At 43.9% G+C, this 22,080-nt stretch overlaps 1 protein-coding gene across 1 annotated transcript in view; it reads left to right on the forward strand.

Annotated features, from left to right (window-relative positions):
* Positions 1-21,679, forward strand: part of SLC26A7 (solute carrier family 26 member 7) — a 619,854-nt gene extending 598,175 nt beyond the window's left edge. The window contains exons 13-14 of the mRNA XM_069219229.1: positions 21,368-21,505; positions 21,647-21,679. Coding sequence (XP_069075330.1) covers positions 21,368-21,505; positions 21,647-21,679 — 171 coding nt within the window. The remainder of the gene's footprint in view (positions 1-21,367; positions 21,506-21,646) is intronic.
* The last annotated feature ends 401 nt before the right edge of the window (positions 21,680-22,080 follow it).

A 22,080-nucleotide genomic window follows, 5' to 3' on the forward strand; every position in this document is an offset into this window, starting at 1 on the left:
ATTGGCCTAGCTAGAAAAATATTTCAAACACTCTTTTTTTATAGTTAAACAAAATCTGACTTAATTCCAAAGTTGAATTCTGTCTAACTATATCAAAAATAGTTTCTTTAAAAAGTCACTATTTTCCTGCCTCCAGCCTCCAGTAGCCTTTTCTGAGTTAACCCTAAATTGTAACTTGGCAGCCTGCTGCCCCCCTGGAAAGAGGTGTGACTGGCTCCCAGGAATGGGCAAAAAAGAGCGTTGGGTGGCAGGAGGTGTGACCTCCTTCTCGATGGACAGCCTGGGAATGTGCATACCGAATGCTCACGCTTCAAGGGTGTTTTCCCTGCCACAGACAGATATAACTCACACCTAGGTCTGCCCTTTCCATTGTCCAGATAGGCAGTATGGCACAAGTCCCAATGGGGCAGAAAGGTGTTTTAGAACTGATTGGCAGGGGAAGGAAGATTCTGCCATTTTGGATTTTGGCAGAATAATGCACTGTGAGATGAATTAGGGCCAAATCCCAGGAACTGAAGTCAAAGTGGGTGGAATTGTCTCTTCTCTACTGGTCAGGCAGTTGCCCCCACCCACAGGCAGTACCAGTCAGAACACCTTTGGACCTGTGGAAGCAGAAGATGAACTGAACCTGCTATTGAAACTTTGGAGCAAACCCCCAAGGGCTGGACCTGCTTCCTACTTGTACCCCGGACAAAGAAGTGGGTCCCACATGTTAGTTGGCTAGCGTCCTGTTAAGCTTCAGGAACACAAAAGCTGCAAGAAGCCGCACAAATCTCTGCTGAGCCCTGCTGACCAACTCCAAGTAGATTTGCTCTGGTCCCTGCAGGTGGCTTCCGGTAGATAGAGTCTTAAGCTCCAAGTGGTGCCCAAAAGGTCCTAGGCTAGTATTAGAGTGTACTGTTGATTACTTCAGAATTGCAAGACTGGGACTTAGAAACTTTTTTTCAACTTTTTTCAAAAGACCTAGCGATTGCCACCGGACAACCAGCAAGCCCGTAGTCAATGATGTCAAACTGCCAGTCGGACTAAACTTGCTGGTTTGCCCCGCTGAAAGGACCTTGAGTTCCAGAAAAGTTTTGTATGTGAGCATGTGGGACTTCACTGGGACCATCATGAAGCAGCACCCAATCAATGATGACACTGTCCTATGCCTGTACGTCAGACCTTGCCCACTGAAGTCTTTCCGACTGTTGAATGTTGAGAGCCTCAAACTTTTCATTGGAGCTGTAGCTCCCATCGAGGTGCAGTGCTTCCGCTGGCTGGAGTTGACGAGCTCCTCTTAGGATCCAGCCTGCAATCCAACCTGCCCGTGACCTAATTGACGAGGACTTTTCTCCAGAAAAACAACTAATTCAGAAGGTAAACTATTCATTGAGATGAACCTGGTCCCTGTATCCGACCCATGCTCCACTGAGTTCAGCTTTCACTTTTGAACTTTTGACTTTGACCCAGTCTAGCATGATTAGATCCTCGAGGCTGGTGCTTTGTGCTTTTTATTTCTAGAAACATTTGAAACATTTAACAAGCATATCTCTGGTTCCCTGCACTCACATCTAGTTGTTTTGGTGTCAATTTGTTCATTAAATGATTCTCTATTTTGATAAATTGGAGTGGGATTTTTATTGTCTTGTGTTTTCTACTTCTTAACTATTTTGGAAGAGATAAGTGCTTTACACATTTCTGCTAAATTAAGTCTGTCTGCTCTGTATTACAGCCACTAAGGTTTGACTTCAGATTTAAAATATTAAGACCTAACTGGACCTAGTAAAGAATAGTGTCATTATTACTTAAATAGTAAACTCCATGTCACTTAAGAATCCAGTTTTGCCATCAGTATCTAAAAACAAATAGAGCAGCACATGGCAGCTGCATTTATCCTGTATGACACTGCTTTAACAATGACAAGATAATCTATTATGGCAGTCCATTTACTGATTCTTGGATTCCAAGATGCAGCCTTGAAATTGGTCTCTGTCTTCATAGAACAAATATTCTTGCTTCCTACATGCTACTCCTAACCATTCCTGTTTTTCAGTAATGTCCCCCAAGACTCTACACAATCTACCTCAAGTTGAATGCCTACTTCACCACCTCTATCCACCGCTGTCCAAACTGTTACACTCGGCTACAAACAACTACACCATCCACATATGCAAATCATAATAACAGTGAAGAAACTGTAAATGAGACACAGGAATGGCAACCGCAAATTGCTCCTGAAGGAAGTCCACTAGATGGCCCAAATCAATTTCAAGCTATATTGGGATAAAGAAGTGTTAGAAAGGTGGTCTCTACTTGGCAGTCAGTTTATACCCTGTCCAAGTAGGGACCCTCACTCTAGTCATGGTAAGGGAGATACCCAGCTCAGATAACACCTGCTCTGGCCCTTGGTAGCTTGGCGTGAGCAGACGGGCTTATCTCAGAGGCAATGTGTAAAGTATTTGTACTAACACACACAGTAACACAGTGAAAACACCACAGAAGCACTCAACACCACTTTATAATAATAGCCAATATTTATCTGAGTAAAACAAGAACAAAACAACAAAAATCCAAAATACACAAGCAACGTTTTGAATTTTCAAAGACTAAACTTCAATATAGTGCTTAGAAACACAAAAGCTTCAATTTGGTGTTAACAAGGCATCGTGACGGAGTAGTTCCAAACAATCTGACGCCAATGGCACCGGTCACAGAGTCACACGGACATCCAGATACAGTACCTTTTGAAAGTGAGGAAACAGGCTGGTGCATGGAGTCCGGGAAGCAAGGCGTCACTGGATCTGGTGCGGTGTCGATTCCGATGCTGCAGAGCAGTGGAGCGGAGGCGTTGGTGCGAAGCATCAGGTCCTTGCTGTGGAGTAGTGGCAATAAGGCTGTGTCAGTGTGAAGTGTTGGTTCCTTACTCTCTGGCGGGGTTGATGTTCGGCGGGTCAAGGTGCAGTAGGGCCACCTCACGGGGTCGGGGTTGCGGCAACACCACGGGGCTTCAGGCTCCATGGCGGAGTCGGGTGTCACTGACATCGGTGACACAGCACTCGGGACTCACAAAATCACAGGCGTCAGTGAGGCTGCGGTGGCGTCAGTCCTGTGATGTCAGTCGGGGTCCTGTGGGGACCACAGCTTCGGTAGAGGTGGCATCGCAGGGTCAGGCAGCGGTGTCAGTCCGGGCCTCATCCGGCATTGATGCACTTGGTTTTCTTTATCTTCAACAAGCTTTCACCCAAGGGTCCAGAAACTGGAATAAGCACCATCTGGCGAGTTAATGTCCACAGCAAGCGAACACCGAGGCTGGTAGGTGAAGCCTTTGCTGTCCCTGAGACTTCTTAAAAGGAGGCAAGCTCAGTCCAAGCCCTTGGAGAAAATTCACAAGCAGGATACACAGCAAAGTCCAGTCTTTGTCCTCTCTAAGGCAGAAGCAGCAACTGCAGGCCAACCCAGCAAAGTACACACAGCAAAGGGCCAGTATTACTCCTCCAGCTCTTCTCCTGTACAGAGGGTCCTGCTGATCCAGAAGTATTATAAAAGTCTGTGGTTTTGGTCCACTGCTTACGCTCATTTCTGCCTTTGAAGTAGGCAAACTTCAAATTAAAGTCTCTGTTGTTCACACGATCCTGCCTTGCCCAGGCCTGGCCCTAGACACACTCCAGAGATTTGGAAACATGCTTATGTGAGGACAGGCACAGCCCTTTCAGGTGTAAGTGCCAGCTCCGCCTTCCCCACTCTAGCCCAGGATACTTATCGAGGTATGCAGGACACACATCAGCTCCCTTTACGTTACTGTCTAGGGGGGATTCACAAACACCCTAACTGCCAGGCTGACCCAGATGTGGATTCCAGAGGCAGGCAGCGGCACAGAAGGGTTAAGCAAGAAAAGGCCCATTTTCTAAAAGTGCCATTTTCAAACCGACATTCTAAAAACCACTCTACCTAAAGATGTATGTTTAAATTGTGAGTTCAGAGACCCCCAACTCCAGATCTTCATCTGCTCTCAATGCACTTAAAAGATTTTTAAAGGCAGTCCCCATTTTAACCTATGGGAGAGATAAGCCTTGTAATAGTGAAAATCAAATTTAGCATTATTTCCCTATCAGGACATGTAAAACAGGCCAGTACATGCCCTACCTCTTAAATATAGTGCACCCTTCCCATAGGGCTACCTAGGGCTACCTTAGGGATGACGTACATGTAGTAAAAGAGACAGTTTGGGCCTGGCAAGTTATACTTGCCAGGGCGAATTGGCAGTGCAAGACTGCACACAGAGACACTGCAGTGGTGGGTCTGAGATCTGTTTACAGGGCTACTCATGGCACAACCAGTGCTGAGGGGCCCACTAGTAGCATTTGATTTACTGGCCCTGGGCACCTCTAGTTCACTTTGCTAGGGACTTACTTGCCAATCAGATATGCCAGTCATATATAAACCAATCACAAATACAATTTACACGGAGGGTATATGCACTTTAGCACTGGTTAGCAGTGGTAAAGTGCACAGAGTCCTAAAGCCGACAAAACCTGGCCAGAAAAATAGGAGGAAGGAGGCAAAACGTTTGGGGATGACCCTGCAAAAAAGGCCAGGTCCAACAAGAAGGAATTCTGCTCTGCAGGAAAACTTTGCACTCATGTTCTCTATCTGCCCCATTTGTGGTGTCCTGCCGGATACTTCAGGATGGTGACCCTGTGAATAAAAGGGGCCAGGAGCACTGGCCTTGGGACAGTTCCACATGCAGACTACCCATTTCTGTGTCATCATTTCACTAGCATGTGGGACTAGAGTCCCACGACTCTACAATGGCAACAAGGACTGTTTCTCCCACCATGCCCTGACACCGTCTCTTCACTCATTCCAGCACTGCAGGTGAGGTTGTGGCCTGTCATGCCCCACCCGACAGAGGACTGCTGGGGCCACCACGACACATCGTTACACACCCCAACCCTGCAAAGAAGTAATGTTGCCTTCTGTGTGATGCATGCAAGAGGCCCGTCGTAGCCCCATAACGTGTGGAGTTGCCACTAGTGAAGCCATAGGTGAGCATGCCCAAGCTATATAGGGACCCATCCAGCGTGAGCAGGAACCGGTGGAGCTGCCTACAAATGATTCCTCAGGCAGAAGATTTCGGTAAGCAGCAGTGCTCCCACAAGACACATGGCGCCTATGCCCACTGCAGGAAAAGGCAAATGGCTGGGGTCTACCTTCAGCACCTCACACACCTGCTCTAAGCGACCACACTTGTGAGAAGAGACAATGGCAATGTGAGGCGGCGTTTGCAGCTAGCTGCTAGATGACACTGGTGCCTCACTAAATTAAAGAAAAAGAGACGTCACCAGAAAGGGCTGTTTTGCATCAGAAGGGGATATGTGCTATCCCTGTGTGCCACTGCCTCTGACAATACTGGACTGGGTGGGCAAAAGAGGTGAGCACTGCAGCCCAAACCCACAAGAGGGACCCCCAACAACAGAGCACCTGACTTATCAGGAGCAAGAAGACGAAGCAGAAGCCAATGGTGCACCATTGCCACCCCTACTACAACATATCCTTCCTGCCAGGAGGAAAGAGACATACTTGGGGAGATTGAACTGCAAAAGGCTGAAGTCCAACTGCAGGGTCTGCACACACATTACCATCCTGCTGGTCTGCCAGAGTTGCTAACCAGTCTACCAGTAAGATAGTCTAGACTTAAGTGAGGAAATTGCACAATAAAGAACAGATTGTCAGGCATCACAGATAATGAATTCAACTGGCACAGTTGTTTTTGCATGAAAAAAGATAGTGGTTTAGCAGCCCCTTCAATAACTCCATAGATTTGTGTCCAGCACTGGTGCTGTTGGACCAACACCAAAAGATAGGCAAACGCTTCACACAAAGGGCACAAGGCCCCACATAGAAGGGAGAGGAACAACTCAAGCACTGCAAGCCATCACAGAGACCTGAAGAGGACGCAAGTGTGGTACTAACAGATTGAAACCTCTATAGCTCATGCCCAGGGGGAGTAAAACTGCCAATAGCACAGGGCACACAAACAGGCTGTATTACCCAATCGGTCAAGTCCAACAGGTGCAGTATCAAATGCTATCCCTACTACTGTGCAGTGGTACTGCACCAGGTCATCTCCTGCTAAACTTAGTAACAAAAGTAAGGACACTTTCAAAGAGAGACAATATAAGCAAATCAGGGTGTTGTTAGAAATGGGTTCTTTGTTTAGCAGTCAGGTTACCCCCTATCCAAGCACTCTAGTCAGGGCAATGGGGAAACACACTTAGATAACCCCTGCTTCCCCTCTTTGGTAGCTTGGCACAAGCAGTCAGGCTTATCTCAGAAGCAATGTGTAAAGTATTTGTACCAACACACACAGTAATACAGTGAAAACACAAAAAATGGACACCACACCAGTTTAGAAAAATAGGCAATATTTATCTAAATCAAACAAGACCAAAATGACGAAAATCCAACATACAAAAGTCGAGGTATGAATTTTCAAAAGAATAAGAGTCTTACTCCATAGAAAACAATGGAAACAATGATTTTGCACAAAATACCTGGTTAGCATCAAAAATAAAGCCACAAGGGAGGCCGTGCTTCATTTCTTCTCCGGTCGGGTGGGCGATGCGTAGTTTTTCTCCCTTGCAAGAGCGTGCTGCATCAAGTTTGGGGCGGGGCACCTCAGATCCGTGCAGATTTGGTTTGACTTTGACTCCCAGGGGACGATGCATGGAAAATCCGGTCGCACAGTGTTAGAAAACCGCATTGCATGGAGTTTGCGTCATTATGAGCAGCCGCAAGAGGGTGTTGTGCATCGTTTCTCCAGCTGTGATGCGTTGATCCCCCAGCCGCGATGCAGGTGGAGTGGCGATTTCAGCCGCAAAGCTGGCGGTGCGTCGTTTATCAGCCCCATTGCAGACGGTGCGCAGAAAATTTCCCTGCGCGGCGTTCTGTGCGTGGATTTTCAGTTATCGGTCTGCCAACTTCACTTTTCAAAGGCCCAGGGACTGGATGGGGCACCACTTGGCAGGGCAGAAGTCTCAGTAGAGAGTCCAGGTGCTGGCAGAGGAAGTCTTTGATGGCCCTGAGACTTCAAAACTGGAGGCAAGCTCAGTTCAAGTCCTTGGAGCAGAAATATACCACAAAGTCCAGTCTTTGTCCCCTTTCACAGGCAGAGGCAGCAACTGCAGGATAGCCCAAAAAAGCACAGTCACACACAGGGTCAGCACTCCTCCTCAGATCTGCAGCTCTTTCCCTTGGCAGAGGTTCCTTTTGGTTACAGAAGTGATCTAATTTTCAGGGATTTTGGGTCCAATACGTATACCCCTTTCTGCCTTTGAAGTTGGTAAACTTCAAAGGGAAGTCTCTCTTGTTTACAAGATCCTGCCTTGCACAGGCCAGGCCCCAGACACACACCAAAGGGTTGGAGACTGCACTGTGACAAGTGAGGCCTAGCCCATTCAGGTGTAAGTGACCACTCCTCCCTCCACCGTAGCACAGATGGCTTATCAGGATATGCTGGCTACACCCCAGCTCCCTTTGTCTCACTGTCCAGAGGGGATTCACAAACAGCCCAACTGTCAAACTTACCCAGACACAGAATCCACAAACAGGCAGAGTCACAGAATGATTTAAGCAAGAAAATGCCTACTTTCTAAAAGTGGCATCTTCGAACTACCAACCTAAATACCAACTTCGCTATTTTTAAATTGTGAGTTCAGAGACCCTAAACTCCCTATTTCTACCTGCTCTCAAAGGGAATCTGAACTGTAATAATAATTAAAGGCAGCCCCCATGTTAAGCTATGAGAGAGATAGGGCTTGCAACCATGAAAACAGAATTTAGCAGTATTTCACTGTTAGGCCATGTTAAACACATCAGTACATGTCCCACCTTTAACATACCCTGCGCCCTGCCCATGGGGCTACCTAGGGCCTACCTTAGGGGTGCCTTACATGTATAAAAAGGGAAGGTTTAGGCCTGGCAAGTGGATACACTTGCCAAGTCGAATTGGCAGTTTAAAACTGCAAACACAAATACTGCAGTGACAGGTCTGAGCCATATTTACAGGGCTACTAATGTGGGTGGCACAACCAGTGCTGCAGGCCCACTAGTAGCATTGATTTACAGGCCCCAGGCACCTCTAGTGCACTTTACCAGGGGCTTACTAATAAATCAAATATGCCAATCATGGAGAACCAATTACACAGTTACGGAAGACCACGCCAAGGATGCCAAGTCTAACAGGGTGGCAAAAACCCCCAGCCTAGAGCCTACTGCACCAAGGTTCAGTCTTGCTGCACCATCAGAGTGTTGGTTTCAGAGAGCAAGCAAACAAGAGCCTGTCTCCACAATAAGGTGGGAAGAGGCTTAGAGAAGCCAAGCAGCGAAAGGGGGGAGAGTGCTACAACCCCAGCATTTAGGCATAAGAGGAAAGGGGGCATCACAAGAGGACACCCAGATCATGAGGTGCAATCTACAAGTTGCCACCCACTAAAGAAACTGTGAACTCCAGAGACACCACACTGGTTTTTCACACCTGACAGATGGACAAAGCACCAGGCAAGAGAATTCCCAAGGAAAGTGAGGCCGGACCTGAAGGTGGGTAGAAGCACAGAATGATGCCACTGTGGTCCAGACATGAGGGCCACATCGCCCTGCACCCAGATAAAGTATGTAAGATCCACAGCTCCTCCCTTCTCACAGTAGAAGGTCCCAGAAGAGGGAAGATCCCGAAGTAGGAGCTCCAAAACGATTCCTGAGGAGGGAATGTGCGACATGTGACATGACATCACACCAACCAAGAAAAGAAGAGGTCGGGCAGGGGAAGACCCTTGAGAAGAGCGCCAGCCACAAATGACGACCTATGGAGTAGGAGCTCCAAGAAGATCCAAGAAGATCCCTGAAGAGGGGCACGCTACACATGGCCAGATGCCACACTGCACTCAAGAAGAAGAAGAGAACCGGATGAGCCACTGCCCTGATCATCACCAAGCCGGAGCACAACACCTGAGGCTGGTGGCCAGACTATAGAGACAGTCACCCACTGAAAGGTCCTGTTGGCCGGCCCTGAAGAAGGTGGATGCCGCAGCACCCAGACAAAGATGAGACTCAATCGACTAGAAGTCTCACCTGCACAGTTCTGAAGCTCGTGCATGCTGCTGCACATGTAAGAAGAAACACGAGCAATGAGAAGTCTCATCAGCATAAGTGGCAAGAAGATGTATGTTGAAGCACCAAAGAGAAAGAGTAGAAAGAAGTGTGACTGGCTGCTCCACACTGGAAAACCTGATGGCCATTCAAGCCCAGTAGTGAATGTCAAGAGAGGCCAGGCCTGAAAGGACCACCCAAGTAGACTCGAGCTGCTGACGAAGCACATCTAGACACACAAGCAGCAAGCCAGTAAGGTGAAATGAGGACAACCTGGCGACAGCAGAGCAGGAGAACTGAGAGTAAGCTGCAGGTACCCGTGAACAGAGTCCCTTCCCCATGCTTCCCAGAGTATCTGTCCAAACACAGTCACCTATGGCTCAGCAACTGAAAACATCCAGGCACAAGGATGCAGATACCTCCCCAAAAGAAGAATGGAAACACCTGGCCCCCATCACTCCCAATTGTCGACCCGAAAAAGAAGGTCTGCAACCCTAGAGTCAAGTTGTCCCCACTTGCCGTACATGTTCACCACAAAACTGGAAACCCCAGTATGCCATCCCTTGTCTAGTGCATCATCACAACTAACATCCATGGGGCAGTGAACATCCCGAGTGGAGTCCAGCACCACTATCTGAACTACAGACAAGAAGCACCAATGACACTCGGAAGAGTCAGTCAACCAGACACTGCCTGCACCCTGATCCCAGTGGCGAGAGTGACTCTTGACTAAGATGCATCTACCCCTACAGTTGCATAGGTGTCTAGGCAGTGGCTCTTTGGTAGTCTTGCAGTGGCCTAGACTCAGCTCATACGCAGCCCCAGCGCAGACCACATGCAGTTCTACGGCAACCCATCCAAGGGACCTCCACAAGTGAGAGAGATGGACTTGACACTGCCCCACTGTTGGATACCAGAAGGTGGCAAGGACTTGCAGCGGGGACCTCAACAGATTGTAGCATGACAAGACGGTCTTCAGCAGGCCAAGCAACATCATCAAAGTATGCTTCGTGATTGAAGCTTTACAATGGACTCTAACAGTGCTCCTAACGCACCCTGTATTAGATTGTTGACTACAACCACCAACCATTCTGAGCATTAGCAGAGTGGACCAACTCCACATAATGGACATGATTCCATCTGGTTTTCTGCCAGATGGTCCCTGACGTCTCCGAGCCAGTGCTTGTGTTCTGAAACTCTGAGGTTAAATTATGAATGCAAGAAGAGATGTCCTTCTGCAGCTAGCTTCATTAGTCCATGCATCCACTGCTGTCCTGCAGATTGACTAGAAATTGATGGACTACTTGGTATCCAGTTTATATTTGCTTTGTTTTCACAGGTTGGACTTATTGTCCTTTCATTTGGATTTTGGGAGGAATGTAGTGTCCTGCCAGACACGTAATGATGCAGCCCCTCCCTGGAGGCTGCCTTAACACCCTTAACACCCAACATACACCCATCCAGCACAGACATCACCAGTCTCGTCACCCTGAGAATAAAAGGGGCTAGGCACACATGCCATGGGCAGCTCCACACCCAGACTACCCATGTCTATCTCATAATTTCACTAGCATGTGGGCCTAGGCCCCATTACTCTACACCTGTCTCTAAAGGAAAGGAAAGAACCTACACATTTTGATGCACTACTGAGAATCATTTGTTTTACTCTGTATTAATGTGTACTGAGGGCCTTAGCTTGGGGGGGATGTGAGCTTCAGACTTTCCAACAATTAAAATACTGGCATATAATGTAAAACTACATTATACCATACGCAGGGCCCACGAGAGGGGTTAAAGGGACAGTAGAAAGGGATACAATGCGGATTAGTAGGGTACTAAGTGAGAAAATGCAATACTTTAGAAAATAGCCAACATTTTTTAGACTTTCAAAACAGAGAGGGAAAGAGTGTGTGAGCGTTTTTGTCTGTGTTTATGTAAATATTCATAGTGAAATCCGACAGACACCTCATCATACCCGACTGAAAGCACCTGAACCTAACTATTTACCAGAAAATGCATGCACTGGGAAGGTATACCACCCCAAACAGCCCTCCGCCCCCACCACCGAAGCTTTGGCCCCTATGTACCGGGAGAAGCTAACATAGCCTCATCAATATTTTCAAGAAGGAAACAAAAATCCAGAATGCTTCATGTACTCATAGGGGCCATTTGCTACCAGTTCAAGAAGACATAGCAAATGTCCTCAATTGCACTTTCAAATATAGACTGTTTTCATTTCAGCAAATGCCACAATCCTGTTTTCCCCGCTTCAGCACAGCTATTAACCCAGCGCAAAATTAAATCTCTTTACATAACTCTTAAAGTTTCATGCCTCCACCAAGTAACAAAAATATTTATTTTATTTTTCCAGTTTCCCAATATCTATATTCTTGCCCTAAGGATTGCTTAGAAAATGAATGGTGATTGCATTTTCTGTAATTTTCCCTTGTCCCATCCCAACAGTGAGAAGCAGAGGTTTACATCTAAATGTTGCCAGCGCGTGAGTAAGCGTTGTTGTAAAATTAGGCTTTGGTCATGATTTTAATTGAGAAGTCATTTTAGTCTATCTGAGGAAAAATGACCGCGAAAAAGAGCGAAGTAATGTTGCTTATTTTAATTAGTGTGCTTTGAAGGTTTTTTTTTCAATACTCATCGTCCAAGGCGAGGCCCCATTCTGGCTCCTATGTAGTGTAGCCTTATGCATTGTTCACAGAGCCCTTCGAGATGAGGGTCCGATGTTCTTTAGAAAACTCCTATATCTTTATACGCCCTCGCGAAGTCTGAGGTGCTCTTCCTCCCGACATGTGACCATCTTGCGGTCTAAGAGAGCCTGGGGGGCCAATTCCTTTTCCACCAAGGCCGCTCGTCTCTGGAACGATCTCCCCTCTGAACTTTGTTTTGAACCCTCAGAGCAGCTTTTTAGAAAAAAACTCAAAACCATTCTTTTCTGTAGATAACTCTCTGAATTCCTCCTGTTGCCAACACTGGCCATGTCTGGTTAGCGCTGGGATGCCTTAGGGTAACTATGCGCTTTATAAATCCTTAAACTAAACTAGTGTGTGTTGATGCTCTACATTCGTCTGCTTTAAGTAAAGCTGTATATAATGTTGACGTCACTTTCCTGGGCCGGTGAGTTCCTCGTCTACTTCAGTACGCATTGCGCATTCTTTATCATTTTTATTATTAACTACATCCATTTCAGACAGACGCTCAGAAACAGTGGGAGTTTGGTAATCCCTGTAGTTCTTGCCTTCCCATCTGGCCATTGGTTACATGACCATGCTACCTTGCTTGTGTTACCTTCATGTGTCCCGAACAGCCAGACATTTTGGGTAAGGCAGGCCTTGTGATAGCCTTTCAAGGCATCATTTGGCTATCTCCGATTCCTTAAGAAAAAAAGAAACATTATTATTGTGTGTGCGCGGTACTGCCTGCACTGAATTCAGAAAGACTCATGCTTTCTGTTACAGTTTTAACTACTCAGTAGAGACATTCATTCATTTTCACTGCTCCCATATTCCTGGGCTCTCATACATCTCCTTTTTGCTATTCATAGCTGTTTTGTTCTTTTACCCGATTCATCTAGTCCCTAGGTACCCTTGAACCCACCAAAAATACTCCACAGCATGAAAATTCTTGTCACATAGCCACATGCCTTTGACTTCCCTACTTGAAGCTCTCATCTACTTAACCTATCCCCATAATGGCACCTTAACCTGGCATTCTTGTACAGGGCAGGTGGGTTTTGGGTGGCTTCCAGATGTGACTACCCTGAAGTTTAAAGCTGACTTTCCTGGAGGTTAATGACAAGTTACAGAGGTGCTTTGCTTGTTCTGACCTTTTAGGGCCAAGACGGTTTGATACCCAATTCCCAGCCCAAATAGTCCCTCTTCTTTAGAAGCGCAATATAACTGCGAATGGTATGCAAACCTCACAGTTGGCAGCTTTGTAAAGTTGTGATTTCCAGAGGTTGCATCTCAGCCACGCATCTTCTTTCACTAGATCGCAACTTTGTCACTCCCAAGTGACAACCACAAGGCTCTCATAAACTGAGGGCCTGATTCACAAAGATAAACATACACTTTTGTGTTTTACTGTTAGGAATTCACAAACTACGGGCAGAGGTTTACGACTCTGCACTCCCGATAATTATGTGAGCAGAGTTCTCTGCACCTGGGGACTCCATATGTAAAAATCCACACATAGTTTGTGATTTGCATATTGTAGTGTGTTTTGTAATGCCACAAAATGTTCTACAAAGTGCAGTTTGTGAATCAGGCCATAACTGTTTTTGTAAAGATGTGTAACTTTACTGCTTTTGGCTATTAGACAAAATCTGAGTGTAAAGTTACTCAAAAGTGTAAACTCACATGCCTCCACATCTTGAAAAAGCAGGGGGCGCTAGTAGTGTCAAATGTGTGAGAGTTAAGCTATTAACAAAAAAACTAAGAAAACAGTAGTAACCGCAGCACCACACATGGCTACTTGGTACTTTAACACCTTCCCAAAGAAAATAATGGCGGTAGGGATTTTATTAGAAATCCTACAGGAAATAATATTAATTTAAATTAAATCATTTAAAATAGTAACAAATAGGACACCATTTAATTTAATGCTAACAAATAGACTTATCTCATTAATATTCATGAAGTAGGTTGTGCTTTGCGACCCAATGAGAATCGCAGAACCTCACAAGGATGCTGGGCTGCTGGGGTCAGCAGACCACCATGTCTGTGATTGCGTTTAAATAAAGCAATCATTTAAAAAAATGCAACGTTGTTTCCTTAAAGGAAAATTTGATGTCTTCAGAAAAAGCAAATAAAAAGTTTTCCTTTCATTTATTAAGAGCAGGCAGTGGTCCATAGGTCCATAGGACCACTGCCTGCTCTTAAAAATGCTTTTACAGAAATTCACAAAGGGGAAGGGGTTCCTTAGGGACCCCTTACTGTTTGCAAATGGGTTACCACCAACTGGAGGTTGTTAATAACCTGCAAAAGTTTTGCGCCTACATATCGGTCACAAAGTATTCAATCATACCACTGCAATTCAGTTTTAGGAAGAGATGCCCTAAACACACCCCTTCCTATACCTAATTGCAGTGCCAAATTGCGATACGTTAACAGGTTACCGAATCACAATTTTGCATTTAGAACATGCCAAGCAGCTTTTTAGCTAAATAGCTTTGATTATCTTGCCCCAAGTTTCTAGTGTTGTAGCAATGCTTTAGTTCTACATTTAAAAACATTTCAAATTAATTGACATCAATATTTAACATTAAAATATTTTTGGAGGCTTTTTCCAAGTTTAATAAACTTTTTACGTTTCCCTTTACCATGAGAAGATCTCTTCCACTGCCACAGGTAAAGAAAATCACGTCTCCCCGGCCCAGATTGCTGTGGTGGTAGCATTGCAAATGTTGGTTGGGCTCCCCGTTACTATTATTCAGCACTTACCTCCATCACCATAAAGAACTTCACATGCACTCGGTCAGCATATGAATCAGCATACAGTTTATTTCTCCGTCAACCCAACACCCAACATAAACAGCAGCATAGGAGATGGCAAAACCCAACACTTTTCAGCGTCTTCCATGCCTTGACCATGATTATTTAATTTAATTCAACATTATTTTCTATGGGTTTTTGTTTTAAGTCTACTTCAATTTTTTCACATCGGAGTGTGTTGCAGTATAAGTGGTTGGCAATGTGTGATGCTGGAATTACTTCAGCTCTGATCTCAAACAATTTATTTTTTGGATCCTTTTTATCTGTTGTACCTTCAGAAGGCCAGTTTATGGATAGCAATTGGCTTATTCTTTTGTGGTTAGGTATACTTCCCACCCTACACCCCTCCTTGACCCTCACTTTACTCATTCTACTTGGTCCTATGTCCATCCCCTTTAGTAGTTCTGCATGGATCCTACACTCAAATTAACTCAGTGTTTTTTGGAAACTACACCTTGAAGTGGTTACATCTCTGATGTCCTGAAAGAACCCAACCCATTTCCACCCAGGGTCCCCACTACTGCAACCCTCAAACTATACCGCAAGTGACAAAGAATTGTTTCCTGCCATTCACATCTTTCCTTTACTCTCAGTCTACACCCTACTGCCCTCACTCCAACCCTCATTAGCTTGCCCTATTTTCTCTCTCCCTCTTTTTAACTCTCCTGTCTTTATCTTTCCCTGCTCAACCTGCATAGTAGCAACCCCCTTCCTGCTCCCTTTCTCTTTCTCCTAAACTGAAGAAATCATTTCTGTGCCTTCTTGAATCTTATGCCTTGAACCGCTATTAAAAACCTCCTTGGGCAGTTTGATGTATTGTTATCTCAGGTCTCTTGAAGGCCACAGAGATGGCACTTACATGCTCATTGTGAGGTCTATTGAATTAACATTTGATGATGTCCAATATAGGCATTTTTAAAGAAAGCAATCCACTAGTGACCACATAATGCCAAGTTAGCCTGTTAACTTTCAGGAACTTCATACTCGAGTGTTCTACAAGGATGCTGCTTTGCATTTGCCCAATGGAGAGCTGTGGAGGTATATTTACTATTTCATTTGAATCAGCTCCCACTATTACAAATAACAGAGACCTGACAATGTGTAACATTGTACTATCCCTAAAGGAGGTTTAGCTTAAAGTAAGGAGAGTTCACCAAGAATGTGTTGCTTGAGTGCTCTGAACAAGTGAATAAAAAAGGAGACCCATCATGTCATAAGCTACATATCAATCTACTTGTTAACAGCAAGGACTTGCACTATCTTTTGCACTGCCACCTCCACAGCAAACCTATTTCCACTGTATGTTTTAAAGATCATCCTCATCACAAATTCTATGGTACCCTTAGGCAGAGCCTTCATCAATGAATCCTTGATATCTAGCAAGCTCCCATGTGTATTCTCAAGACCTCCCTTATTATAAACATTTTTAAAAATTATGATCTTATCCCATAGACTTGTCTAACTTACAACTAACCTTCAATTAACTCTCCTTGGACAACTGAATTGAACAATTATCTTTAACACATATGTCAACAATAGGCCCAGGCAGAGGCATTGACTCAAAACTGGCAGCCTCTGTGCAGACCATTAGAACACTGCTATTTTGCTACTCCTTGCTTCTGCTTTTAGTTTTGGCTTGGTGCAAGACATCACCCTATTACAAACACTGAGCATTATTGGATTTGAAAGGAGTGCGCTTGACTAGATCTCTTCCTACCTCACCGAATAATCAAACAAAATCTCCCTTTCAACTTTTTCCTTGTTACCTTCAACTCTGTCAGTTGTTCTCTTCTCTTCACTGCAAACCTCAGGCTTCTCATTGACCTCATCAAGTCTTTCAGCCTTACCTGCTACAACTATGCGGGTAATAACCAGATAATCCTAAAGAAAGTAAACACCTCACAACTGGATTTATGCCCTCTAGTCCAATGCCTGCCAGCTGTGGAGCAAAGGTTGTTACTCAGTTACTTCAAACTGAACTCATTGAACACAAGGATTCTCACATGTGGGACCTGTATCACTCCTCTTCCATCTGACCTCAGGAACTCTGTCATCCACCAATACCTTTGATGGAATTGAGGAATCCCAGATTGATCATGGGATCCATTATGTCTCTTGCAATGCAGGTACACCAGGTGCCCAAACATGCTTTCTACACCATGCAAACATATCACCACATCCTCCTACATCTATGATTCCTTCAAATGTTACAGATCATTATCACCTTAGTCCTGTGATGCCTGCGCTATACCAACAGATTGTACCTTGAAATCCTATGCTTCTTCCACAGACTCCTACTTCCCACACATGCATAACCTTGTTTCACTAACACTGTAAGCTCAAAACTGGCTGTTGGTGGTCAGGCTTATTTCACTCAAGTCTCTCTGTATCACTCAAAGAGAAATCTATGTTGTCAGGCCAACCATTCTGCAAATATAACCTCTGATAATTCAACTCTGATTCTTCCAGACTGACTCCTTTTCTAGCCACCCCCCCTTCTAAAAGTTCTGCAACAGTAGTTCAGTTCAGTTCAACTTCATTAATGTTTAGATAATTGTCTTTAAAACAATAAATACATAATATACACATAAAAATGTAACCCCAATCCTACCTCCCCCCAGACCAATCTAAGGTCCAAAACACAATCTACTCACTGGACCCCACAAAGTTCAATATGAGCAAGGGTAAAATGCACATGCATCACTATGTAGCGCTTCTATAACTTAATCCATTGATTTAGACTTCTTCTATTCAAACAGTCTAAATTCTACAAAATTCTGCAATGTCCCCCTCGAGCAAGGAGGCTAAACATTAAAACCTGTTCCAAGCAAGAATAAAGATCATCCATAACATCTTAACCCCGCACTTTGATCAAGATCTGACTGTTCCTAAACAGATAACCAACTACATGCACACACTAAATAAAGAATGGTGGTATGTAACTGCAAACATGACTGTATTAATTAACACTGCTCTGCTTCATATCAGACATATATATCTGTAACAATGTTTCAATGGGTATTATTCATAACCCAACTTAAGAAACCTCAAAGAAAATAAGGTTAACACAGGGAAGTCCGTGTATTCAAATTAATGTTTATATTATTATTTAGATAGCCATAAAAATCAGTAAACAGCAACCACAATTCTCATAGCCAAATTGTATAAGTGAACACAAGGTGCTTGTGAATCCTGCTTGTGAGCAGTGCAAGTGATACACAAAAGTTATATATAAAAAAAAACCAATAACATATATTAGGGCACATAACCCAAGCACCAAGATTCAAATTATAAGTTTGAGGCAACCACACAACGATAATTCAAAAAGTAAAGAAAAACAATAATTTTCTTGGTAAAGAACACATAGTCCAGGGACTCAGTTCACTAGAGGGGACAGAAAAACCGTCTAAGGGGTCCTGATAACTATACAGGTGGAATTCAAAAAGCTGTGGTGTTCCATTCATCTAAAGTATTCGGACCATGGTTGATGGAGTCACATCTAGAAATCCATTGACGTTCACAGCGTTGTAACAGATGTGTCAAACTTCCACCACGAAAAGGGAGGTCTGGCTGGTAGATGACTTGTCAGAAGAAATTGGATTCTGCATGATTGTTCATGAGTAAATAAAACACCAGTGATGCTGTTTCCACTTTGCAACATATCCTGCTTTTGTGTTGGATGATACTCGTCTTCACCATCGGTGTTGTTTGGCCAATATACAACAAATCACAAGGGCATCGAATTGCATTAACAACATTACTAGTACAGCAGTTACTGATGTTTTAATGGATACACCTGTGTGCCAACCTTGAACTCTTTTACATTACTGGTTTGACCACAGACACTACAGTTCTGACACCTGAAATGCCCAAGGACTGGTGGGAGGTAAACCCAAAGAGGTGATGATAGATGAATCACCATTTCTTTGGGGGTTCCAAGTTACAGCATATACTAGATGATCACCCGCATTATTACCTCTTTTATATGAGAAAGGGGAGGGTTCTGCAAAGATAGTATAATTACACAACATTGACCAATTTTACTTGATAATCCTACTCACATGGCTGCTTGAAGGGCAAGACGTGGAGGCAAAAGGAATGCTTGTATTAGGAGTTGGTATTCTGTGGGTAAGTAGATTCTCCCTGGTACAGGACCAAGCCCGTTTCATGGAGCGTTTGATCAATCGCCTTGGGTAGCCATGGAGTTATTCAGTCTCATCATAAGGCCTGAACCATTGGATACTCTTGCAATACAATGAAACCATCAGCACAAACTGGACCATGGTAAATGATATCCATACCACACTTGTCTCTATGTAACCATTTCCACACACATTACACTCTTGTGCATGCATATTCACCCACCAACCCTGGACAAGAAAGTGCATTTACTGCCCAGGCACTGGGCAAACCCCAGCACTTCAAATTTTACATGTAATGCGAATGCCTTCAAATGACAAAACCATGCTTAACCTCACTCATTCAACCTCACTGTAGACTACACACAGTACACAGCAACTGTTGAATTACTCTCACAATCCAGACAGTTAACACTCCACACCAGACACATTCCACGTGAAGGCAAATGTATCCTTCCACATCTAACTGATTCCTACAACTTTAAAAACGTTCTCAGCACAACCCACCTTGTCCCAGCACATAACCAGAGTAAAGCCACTGTGTAATCATTCTGACTGTGTGATGCTTGCAAACCAGTGAAACACAACTACAAGGCTTTTCTAAGTTTGCAATACAACACAAGTGACATTAGTTAGTGGGTTTTCCATGCAGCACCTGCAGCATATGATGTAAATGCCCTGCCTACTCTTGTGCACCTTTGTGTTCCTGATGAACGTAAATCCTTCATAAAGCACTGCATCGCAGCTTGCACACCATCAGTGTGTACTAAGCTGCTGCCTTCACGGAAGCTGGAGAGCTAAAGTCATACCCTTGGACCACCCACAACCCCTCTCTGGGACGCCATGCCCCATATGCAAGGAAAGTGTTATTTTATTGCGGTGTTGCTAAAGAGAGCCTAGGCTGTTGGTCACAGATAGCATTGTACATAGACTGAGCTTTGTGTCGGCCCATTGCTCATAATTAGATGGCTTTCTTACCTGTTTCAGTTCTCTACTCATTATTGGTTGGTTTTCCATTCTTTCCGAAAGCATGCCTTCTTTACACTTGCATTTCACTGGATGAGGTGTATCCTTGTCCATCTGATGTCACTTCTTTTTTTCCAAACTCATTTCTTATTCTTATTTAGCACTCCATGAAAGTGCATATTTCAGCTCCTTCCTCTGCTTGGGAGCACCCTCAAGTTATTTCCATGCTTCCCAAACCTCCCCCACACTATTGTCTCTCCACTCCCAGCCTTTCTCCGAACATTTCTCCATGGTATGCCAGTCACCAGATGGCCAGCTTGAAAATGTCCAGCATGTTGTCCAGCAGCACTCTTCTTGTCCTAGTGATGCTCTCCTTTTCCCAGTCTACTCACTCCCCTACTGCCCATCTCTCGCTCCATTATGTTTTCTATACTTTCAAATTGGCTGCCTGATTGCCTCATCATGAAACATGGCTGCCGCCCTGAAAGTTTTAGAAAGCGGATTACCATTATTGGTTTTGCCAATTCCAGCACATTTTAAAAGCATCTGCCATTGGCAAAGCTAATAGAGGCAATGACAGAGCTTTGGAAATGCGGGACAGATTGGCTTTGCTAATGCTTGTTTGTCATTTGATCCGTGGGTGCAAGTTGATGTTGAATTCAAAGGGAACCCAGCGGTGTAGACGCACACCTTTGTTGCAGTCTGTCAGGGGTAAGATTAACCTTATCCTGTTTCCTCACGTGTTAGGCTACAGATGAGCCTATCAATTAAGATATTCATGTTGACAAAAAGAACACATCAGCATATGTGAAGAACAAACAAAACAACAAACTAACACAAAGGCAGAACAACATAGCACAAACGTAGCACATAAACACGACTACAGCTCAACAAAACACCAATCCAACATGTAACACAGAAACATAGATGAAACACAAAACACAACAAAACAACACATCATAGTGCAGCACGCAAACCCACTATACCAACACAAAAACAAAATATATGGTATCAATGTAACAAGATAACAGAATATGACAGTCAAACAGCATACTAACCCAACACAAAAACAGAACCTCAGCAAAACACAATGACATAATATACCAACACAACACTTCGAAAACACCTAACATCAATACAAAAACACAACATAACATAAAAAGACAACACATCATAATAAAACAACAGCAATATAAAAGATGGCTCCAGCATATTAACATTCCAACAAATTTCAACCCCATACCAGCACTTCCATCATAAAATCACAAACATCTGTAGTGCTATTGTGTTAGCTAGTGCTGATGAGTTTAAGTGCATAAGTGTTTTGCTTTTTTGTATGATGTCATGAGATGTGTTGTGCTGCTTTGAATTTATCATTGTAGATTTGTAGTCTTGTGAGCATAATTGTCTTATTTTGTTACTATCCTCATTTACTGTTGTTTAAGCAGACTTTGAATATGTGCATGCTTGCGGTGTTATTCCTGCCATAGTGCGTCTGTTCTTAATGTTAAGATCCACCTCTGACATGTAACATAACATAACTGTAGAAACCTCAAAATAAAAATTAAATAAGTGCTTTCTGATTTAAATAATCGCGTAAGTCTAAATAATATACGTGTCTTTCCGTAGGTACAATGTCAAAAGGTGAAAATTGTTTCAGTGGGAATGCCTCTTTTTTTCCTGAATGCGAAAAAGTTCCATGCAGATTTACTGAAGATACATTTAAAGAATTCTGAAGAGTTACAGCTGCAGGAGGAACCCAGTAAGGTGAGGTTTTAATGTGCATGGTCTGGCTGTATGTCTTCTCGATTGAGCAGTGTTATTAGGGAGGGCTGTGTTAAATATGGGGTACTGATGATATTCTCACCTCACATTTATATTCCCATAAAGACTTTTATATGCCTGTAGGTGTTGACAAGAAGTGAAAGCCGGTTAAGGTAGACGTAAACATGTGATAGATTTGTCTCCAGCACTACTAAAACGTGAGAGAGTTGAATAGTTGTACTGTGGAGTGATTCAGAAAAGGGTTTCACTGCACATAAATGCTTAGTTAAGGGTACTCAGGCCCAATGATGCAATACCTTCGGTTAGGGTATAAAACTGTTTAATAGAACTAGTGCCACACCCAACAGAATGCATTCGTCCACGTATAAACATTTTAAAAGTGTGTACTTAAATGCATCAGTTATTTTAAAAAGTAATGGGTTTCAAAGTTTCCTCTCACCTGAAAGAAACAACTTGGAACGTTATTTTTCAAATTATGTTTTTTTTTAAAACAATATCTATGTCGTGGAGCTAAATGTCCTAAAAATCGTTTAATTTTCCCTCACTCATTTGCTTGT

Source organism: Pleurodeles waltl, chromosome 2_2, assembly GCF_031143425.1.
Source record: "Pleurodeles waltl isolate 20211129_DDA chromosome 2_2, aPleWal1.hap1.20221129, whole genome shotgun sequence".
NCBI lineage: Eukaryota > Metazoa > Chordata > Amphibia > Caudata > Salamandridae > Pleurodeles > Pleurodeles waltl.